At 28.7% G+C, this 8,361-nt stretch overlaps 2 protein-coding genes across 3 annotated transcripts in view; both read right to left on the bottom strand.

The window, feature by feature from the left end:
- The window catches only part of LOC123008660, an 8,342-nt gene extending 6,956 nt beyond the window's left edge, over window positions 1-1,386 (bottom strand). For both annotated transcript variants that reach the window (XM_044404593.1, XM_044404591.1), the window contains exon 1: window positions 222-1,386. In XM_044404593.1, the coding sequence (XP_044260528.1) occupies window positions 222-1,181 (960 nt within the window). In that variant the 5' untranslated portion in view covers window positions 1,182-1,386. The remainder of the gene's footprint in view (window positions 1-221) is intronic.
- A 1,509-nt stretch (window positions 1,387-2,895) lies between these two features.
- LOC123008992 lies at window positions 2,896-3,425 on the bottom strand. Its single transcript, XM_044405075.1, has 2 exons — window positions 3,384-3,425; window positions 2,896-3,336 (listed from the first exon to the last, which is right to left on the bottom strand). The coding sequence occupies exons 1-2, from the start codon at window positions 3,423-3,425 to the stop codon at window positions 3,028-3,030; spliced, it is 351 nt and encodes a 116-aa protein (XP_044261010.1). The 3' UTR covers window positions 2,896-3,027.
- Between the last annotated feature and the right edge of the window lie 4,936 nt (window positions 3,426-8,361).

Raw genomic sequence — 8,361 nt, forward strand, 5'->3', positions numbered from 1 at the left:
TACGCAGCTAATAAGTGTTAATAAGAAAAAAATAAGAAAAACGCAAAATTTAACTAAAAGAAAATCATAAAAATGTCAATGTCTCTGTCTTTCCTTAAAATTTCACGAAAATATAGTTGCCTCAGTTTTTCTTTTTTTTTGACATGTAATTGCTCAATCCTGATTGGTCACTCTTCGACCTTGAGGCCCCAAACCCAATCAGAAGCGAGTATTTCACTCACCTTTTTCAAAGCCAGCCCGATGTAATTACACAAATCGACGATTTTCCACGACCACTTGATCGACGTCCTACTCAGCCTCTTCAGCCTCTGGAAGATGACCTCAATGCCCCCTTTGTCCTCCCGATCTGCGACAAACGTCCGATAACCGGAATTAGATTTATTAACTCGCGATAAATTATGAACAATGGTGAAATTCTTCGACCGATGAGTTTTAGGCGAAACGACCTTTCGGCCCCTTTGAGGATTTAAAAGCGTTTGTTGATCCGTCGTGTCCACCGGCGTCGATTGATACACAAAATTCGAAATTTTATCGATTTTGACAACGTCAACGTCACTTTTGACATTATTCGGACTCTCCTTGATGGGGGAATCCTTCATGATGTTGGCGATGGGCGTCGAAGCCAAATTGTTGTAAAGTCGAGGCGTGAAAAACGATATTTCGCCCAAACTCGGCTCCTTAACAAATTTCACCTCCGAGTTTTGCGCATAGGGATTTAAATTAACGTTAGAACCCAAATAATGTATTTTACTTTTGTCCGGGGGGCCTTGGGGGGGCTTAATCTGCGCGACAAAGTCTTCAATTAGGGAAAATTGACTCAATTTCGGCGTCTCGGTGATCGACTGATTCGAGTCCAAATTCACACTCTGCGTGCTTCCACCTGGGGCTGTTTTGCTCTCCTGGGGCGGCGTCCCTTGATTTATATAACTCGAATCGAACAAAATATTCAAATTTGTCACGTTTAACGTCCTGTTCAAGCTGTTCCGACGTCGATTTGAGCGACTTTTCTTGTTCACGGGGGTGCTTTTGATGGAGGAACTAGGGGGCTGGCGGGGGGTGCATTTGGGGGTTGTAACGGGGTTAAAGCCCGTATTGTCGTCATTGAAGACCAGGGTTTCCTCCATCTCGTCATTTTCATTGTGTTTAATGAAGTTTTTCCCACTTTTCTTGCGTCGAACCATTTGGGTTTTCTTCTAACCGTCACTTATGTCAAACTTCAATTTTCATGGTGGAAATTGACGAATTTCACACGGAAAACACTACGATTTCGGTAATTAAGACATTACTCGATGAATTTTGAGTGAAAACACGACGGGGAAAACACACACGTGAATTTTAGAGCACCCAAGCTTCGAATCTGGAAAATTGAAGTTTCAAATGTAGGGAATTTTCATTTCACACCAGATTTTACAAAAACCAAACAAACGTCTAATTTAATAATTTAAACGGCAAATGTTACAACTAAGGTTTACAATAATTATAACAACAATTAATTTCAATATTTAATCCTTGAATTTAATTAATCGGTTTCAACGATATAAATTTTACAGTGGACCAATAAAATGTTGCACTGTAAACACAACCGTCCAGCTAAGTTAACACAGTAGAAAGTGATTAAAAATAATAAAATAAAATAAACACCTAAAAAACATTTTTTTTAACAAAAATTAAATTTAAAATACGAGTACACAATTTTTTTGCAGAAAGGGTATATTTCTAAATTTTTATTTTCTTTTATAGTTTATAAAACAATAAAACTTAAGAAAAACATATTATTTGTTTAATTTTTTACTCAATAACGTTTTAATACAGTATTATAGCATAATTAACGTATTTTTTTACAAAACAGTAATGCAATTAGTGTTAGGCAACCAACTATACACACGCAAAAAAACATTTTTGGAACCTAAAACAACATCAGATTATACAAACAAACGTTAAATTCAATATTTAAGCAACAAATATTACAATTAAAATCTTCAATAATTTTTAATTTTATTAATTAAACTATGAATTTAATTAATTGGTTACAATAGTGGAACAGTGGACCAGTAAAATGTTGCACTTGTAACACAACCGCTCAGCTAAGTTTACACAGTAAAAAGTATTTAAAAATAATAAAATTAAAATAAACTGAAAAACAATATTTTAAATAACAAATTAAATTTTATTGTGTAAAATAGTTTTTGTTAAAATGCATACAATTTTTTTGCAGATAAAATATTAATTTTAAATAAATTTATTTTGAAATTATACAAAACAATAAAACGTAAAAGAAATATTTTTCGATTGATCTAGTTTTTTATCTAATAGAATTGTAATATAAAATTATTGTAGTGTAAATAAATTATTCAAAACATAACAAAATTGCTGTTAGTGGTAGGCAACCAAATATACACACCAAAATAAAAAAATTGATTACTAAAATAGCACCAGCTTACGTAAAATTGTAATTTAAATGACAAATCTTACAATTGGAGTTTACAACAAAATTTAATTTTAATACTTAAACCTTGAATTTAATGATTGGTTATGACAGTTGTATAAATCTTACAGTGGACCAAAAGAAGGTTGCTTTGGTAACACAACCGCTCAGCTAAGTTCACCCAATAAAAAATGATTAAAAATAATAGAACAAAATGAAACACAGAAAAACAGTATTTTTAAAAAAATTACAAGTGGTTGAATTATTTGTTATGTAATACTTAATTGTTTCGCAGAAAAAAAATAGTTTTTAATATTTTTTTTTGTTTAATAATTAAAGTTTATAATAAGAAACTCAATCAAAACGGGAGTATAATGTTGTTTAGCTAATTGTTTATTTGATAAATTTTTAATACAAGATTATAGCATAATTAAAGTAGTTAACACAAAATAATGCCATTAGTGGTAGGCAACTAACTATACACCGCGACATTTAACATTTAATAATTATTAAAAAATATTGTGAGAAAATGAGACATTGAGAATCTTGTTGTCATTTTATTTGATAAAGCCTTAATGCAGCTTGTGAGACAAGATGTCTCTTTATTCGCCGACGTAGCTCAAACAGTCCAAAAATGTTTTTTCAGTCCTTTTTGTAAAGCAGTTTCTATTTATGAGAACTTCAAGAGGAATGTCATAGAGTTTTGCCTGATTTGACTGTCTAGCTTGAATTGTTTTAAGCATTATCATTCTCATTGCGTGTACACAAGCCCGGTATGCTCCTATAGATGATAGAAATAAGTGCCGATCCTTCCTTGCAGCACCTGCTGCTTTTGCCGCCAAAAAATCGTCATTTTCAGGCTTACAGGCATTTTTTATTACAGTCGCCAAATCAGGTCTAGAAAAAACAAACTAAACAAAATAAACCAAAATATAAAAATAAGAAATTGGATATTTACGTGAGCAAAAGTAACAATTGCAACAAACGCGAGAAACTGCATTTTGCTAATAATTTCACAAAATAGTTACGCATTTTATATAAAACGAAAAACAATAACAACACATTAACAAGTTAACAATACACAAAACAATAAGCAATAATAACAAGCAAAACTATCAACAAAAAATTGTTGAAATTGACAAAATATTTTGTTGTAGGCCAGCAACTGTACACATAAAAAGTAAAAATAGCAAACAGAACATTTTATTTAATAAAAGTTTTTTTTATTGGCTTGCGACACCTAAGCATTACTTTTGTTAGTATTTGCATATTTTTATTTTTATTTAAATTGTAATTTTCGGCTAAAGTATTTTGAAAATAATATTGTCTTAATTGAGTATAAATTTTTGTTTTGATTAACAGTTTCTTTTAATAAATTAATATTTGTGGCCAGAAAATGACTTTTTTTATATTATATGAAATTAAAGTGCTTTCTAACGGTACCACAAACAAAAGAATTATTATACAGGGTGTCTCAGCGAGTTGAGAAAGTCCAGTACTGATCTTTAAATCTTAAAATTTTAAAAGATGTTTTTAGGAAATTAATAAATAGTAATCTAGTGCATCACTTAAAATTATTTTCAACCATACAGCATGTTCCAAAAATATGTTACTTGTGTTTTTTTTAATGAAACACCTTAAGTTTCTCCGCATTTTGAGATGTAGACTTTTAGGAAATAGTATATTACATAACGAGCACGGAAAGAGATAAATAACGCACAAGCGGGAAAGTTGCAGGCAATACCGCGAGTGTGTTAGACGCTTTCCTGCAAGTTTTGTACACTATTTTTCCTACGACCATAAATAATTTTTTTCTTACGAACATTTTTATTTTTTATAATGGATACAAAAAAAAATACGTTAAATGAAAAAATACAAAACATTCGAGTTGAATTGTGCGTTAGATTTCTAATACACATGCGAAAACAAATCGCACAGATTTTCGACCTAGTCGATTTAGCTTAGTTTTAAAAATAAAAAGGTTTTTTTTGACGAAAACATGCACTTTTTAAAAATGTATTACACAAAAACTAAGACAGGTAGAACAAATTTTTTCTTACTTCTGCAAAGAAGAAAGTACAGAATTTAAAGCTGTAGCAATTATTTAGTGTTTTGGATTTGTAAAGATTAATAAATTAAGAAGTTTGTTAAAAGTTAAATAACTTAAAAATTTAAATGGAACACCCTATTTTTTGCATCTAATAGATTGAATTCGAATTATTTTATTGTAAAAATAAAAAATAATGGATTCAGTTTAACACAAATGTGATTATTAAGTGATATTTCTTTCATCTCTTGTGCAACAGTGCACTTTTTGGCTACTGAAACAATAGTAATTATTTTTTTTTAATGTTTAAAGTTAAATATYTTTTTAGTTATTGATTMTAAACACCTAAAAGTAAATAATTTTWGAAAGACAATTTAATAATCTTTTAAATGCAAAAACAATAAATAGGGTGTTCCATTWAAWTTTTTTAAGTTATTGAATTTTTACAAACGCCTTCATTTTTTTATATTCGCAAATGCAACACACTAAAAAAATGTTACAACCTTATAGCTTGTACCTTCTTCTTTACGGTAGTAAAAAAATATTTCTAGATGTCTTAGTTTTTGTGTTAATAAATTTTTAAAAAGTGCATGTTTTTGTCAAAAAACCGTCTTATTTTTGAAACTAAGCAAAATCGACCGATAAAAGTTAAAAAAAAAACATTGTCATAAAAATCTACATTCAAAAACTCTAAGAAACATATGGTGTCCCACTTAAAAAAACACAAGTTTGTACTTATTTTTGAGACACGCTGTATAGTTAAAAATAATTTTAGGCGATGAACTAGATTAGAATCTATCAATATCCTATATATTTTTTTAAATTTTACTTTTTAAAGGTCCCTAATGGATTGTATAATAGTTCCAGAGTGATTGATTAGTTGAGTGCCAAAAGTTAAAAAATAAAAAAAATTAAAATTAAACCTCAGAAAATGATAAAACGTTGAAGAATTGTAAATAATAATTCTTTTTGTATTAAATACATCAGAGACACTGGCCGAGGGTGTGGTGGCTTAGCGGTCGGTTTGTATCTCGGTAAAGTCTGTAATTTTTTTTAATGCAAATTAAATTAAATCAGTGTTTTAAAGACTTGCAAATAGGTATAGTAGTGAAATATAGGACTTTACTATTGCGATTTATTTACATTTTATTTGACAGACCTTAATAATGTAGCACACGATACATTATGTCTCTTTATTTCGTAGAGTATCTCAAGCATTCCATAAAATCTCTTTCTTCTTCTTTTTGAAAGCAATCTTTGTTGATAAGCACTTCAAGAGGGAGGTCGTAAAGTTTGCCCCGATTTGATTGTCTAACTTTAATTGTCTGAAGCATTAGCATTCTCAGGGCCTGTATACATGCTGTATATGCATTAAGGTCTGGTTCATGTAATAAACCGGGAACCATCTTTGCCTCCGTTTTTTCTGCCTTACAAGCTTTATTGAATACCTCGACCAGGTCAGGTCTAGAATAAATAAACTGAAGAAAAATTAAACAACAAAATAAAAAATTATGCTTACGTGAGGAAACGCAAAAATTGCAACAAACGTGAAAAAGTGCATTTTGCTAATGATTTCAGAAAATGGTTTCTCGTTTTATATTACACCAAAAACAATAAGAATAACAATAACACAGATAAAAGCACTAATTGGGGTATTACCAGATTAAAAATGTCAACAACGTACACTAAAATTTTGTGTTTAAAAAATGAGTAATGAGTTTTTCGTGCGATTTAAAACAAAAATTTCCAAAAATTTCGTCAATAATGAGCATTATTTTTAACTATTTTAAGCCTTAACACGTTTTTCGGTTAAAAACGTAATTACCTTTCAAAATTTTGTCAAAATTTTTTGAGATACCTTTCTAGAAATTGCTGAAGCAATAAAAGAGTCAAGACTGATAAATGGCAATAAACTCAGGGTAAAAGTAAAAACGCTTAGGCGCATAAATAGAATTTTTACTCCATACTTGAAAAAAAAACTTTTACTTGTATAAAAGTAGTCACTTTTGTGACGTTTACGGATAAAATTAATTTCTTAGGTGAAAAGTGACATTTTTTTACATTTTTAAGGTTTTAGCGTCGGATTCATTATAAGAACCGTAATTATTTCGCTTAAAATTAAAAAAAGTAAGACAAAAAACACTAAAATAGGTCAAAAATTATATTATTTGTGCCTTTTACGAGCGTGTTAAAATGTTCCTAAGTTAAAAATTAAGTTTTTTTGCAAGATTTTGTTAAATTAGACCGAAAAATCAAAAGATGGCAAGGTTATTACCCATTTCAAACGTTTTTCTAGCAAAATACACAGTGTTTCAAAAATAAGCCGAAAAGTTTTATTCGATAAAAAATTGTGTATTTTTTTCTTTTTCGAACGTATTAAAACGTTTTTCAGTTAGAAATTTAATAATCTGATAATATTTTGGTTTTTCAGTCAGAAACTCTATCATTTCTCGACATTTGTTTACAAATAAGCCAAAAAAAAAAACACTAAATTAAGTCAAACATACAAATATTTGTGATTTTTTGCGTTTAGGTATACGTTTTTAAATCAAAACTGCTTAAAATATCATCAATTTAGGTTAAAGCCATTCTTTTTGCTTTTTTCTAAAGTTTTAACAAGTTTCTTCGGCCAAAATTTTGTCAGAAAAAATTGTAATAATGTGCTGTTGCTTTTTTCCAGCGTTTTAGTATGTATTTCAGCTAGAAACGTAAGGATTTTGCATAATTTTTTCAAAAATAATTCTAAAAACACAAATTTGATCAAAAATGTAGTAATTTCTGCTTTTTGTCAAATATGCAACTACGTTTTTGAGCCATTTACTTTGTTTATTTTTGTAGTTGGCTAAAAAATTAAGTTTTTTGCAAGATTTTGGATTTTGTTAAATTAGACCAAAAAATCAAAAGATTAGTTTGAAAGTGGCAATGTTTTTACCACTTTTAAACGTTTTTTTAGCAAAAAACACAGTATTTCAAAAAATAAGCAAAAAGGTTATTTTATTTGATGAAAAATTGTGTAATTTTTTTCTTTTTCGAACGTATTAAAACGTTTTTGAGTCAGAAATTTAATAATCTGACAGTTTTGGTTTTTCAGTCAGAAACGCAATTATTTTACAAAATTTTGTCAAAAATAGATCAAAATTTTTAAGCAATTAGGTTCGTTTTAAGTAAAAAATTTTACAAGATTTTGATTAACCACAAAAATCATTAAATTGTAATTTGTTGTTGCATTTTTCGAGCGTCTTAGTACATATCTCAGCTAGAAACGTATTTTGCACAATTTTTTCAAAAATAAGTCTAAAAACACAAATATGATCAAAAATTTCTGCTTTTTTTTCAAATACATATGTAACTGCGTCTTTGAGCCATTTACTTGTTTTACTTTTGTAGTTTTTTAAAAGTCAAAAATCACCAAATTATGTTAAAAAATGACGTAATTTGATCAGTTTCACTTGATTTAAGTCGTTTTTGACCTAGGATTAGTCTATACAAGTCAAAAATTATCATATAAAATCGAAATGTAAATTAATAGAGCAATTTTATTAAGGAATTGAACATAATTTAGGATATTATCTTTTGATATAAAAAAGAAAACAGATCTAATAAGTGATAACAAAGATATTAACTCTTACTTGTGACATTTAATAATAAAAGTGTGGTTAATTTTGTGACGTTTGCAGACAAAATTTCATTTTAACAAATAAGATTAAGCTCAAAAATTTTGAGTTTGATACCAACTTGAAGTAAAAAAATCACAATCATTTACAGTCACCCGGTAGTAGTACTTTTGATTTATTTATTTACACAAAAAGTGTGTGTTTAGAAATAGAAGCAATAGAAAGAGAAGAATATATTTCTCCTTTAATAAAGCAAAATAAAATGAATAATAATA

This window comes from Tribolium madens, unplaced genomic scaffold (genome assembly GCF_015345945.1).
Source record: "Tribolium madens isolate multiple individuals breed KSU strain unplaced genomic scaffold, Tmad_KSU_1.1 Scaffold_71;HRSCAF=194;Tcas5.2_LG6, whole genome shotgun sequence".
Classification (NCBI taxonomy): domain Eukaryota; kingdom Metazoa; phylum Arthropoda; class Insecta; order Coleoptera; family Tenebrionidae; genus Tribolium; species Tribolium madens.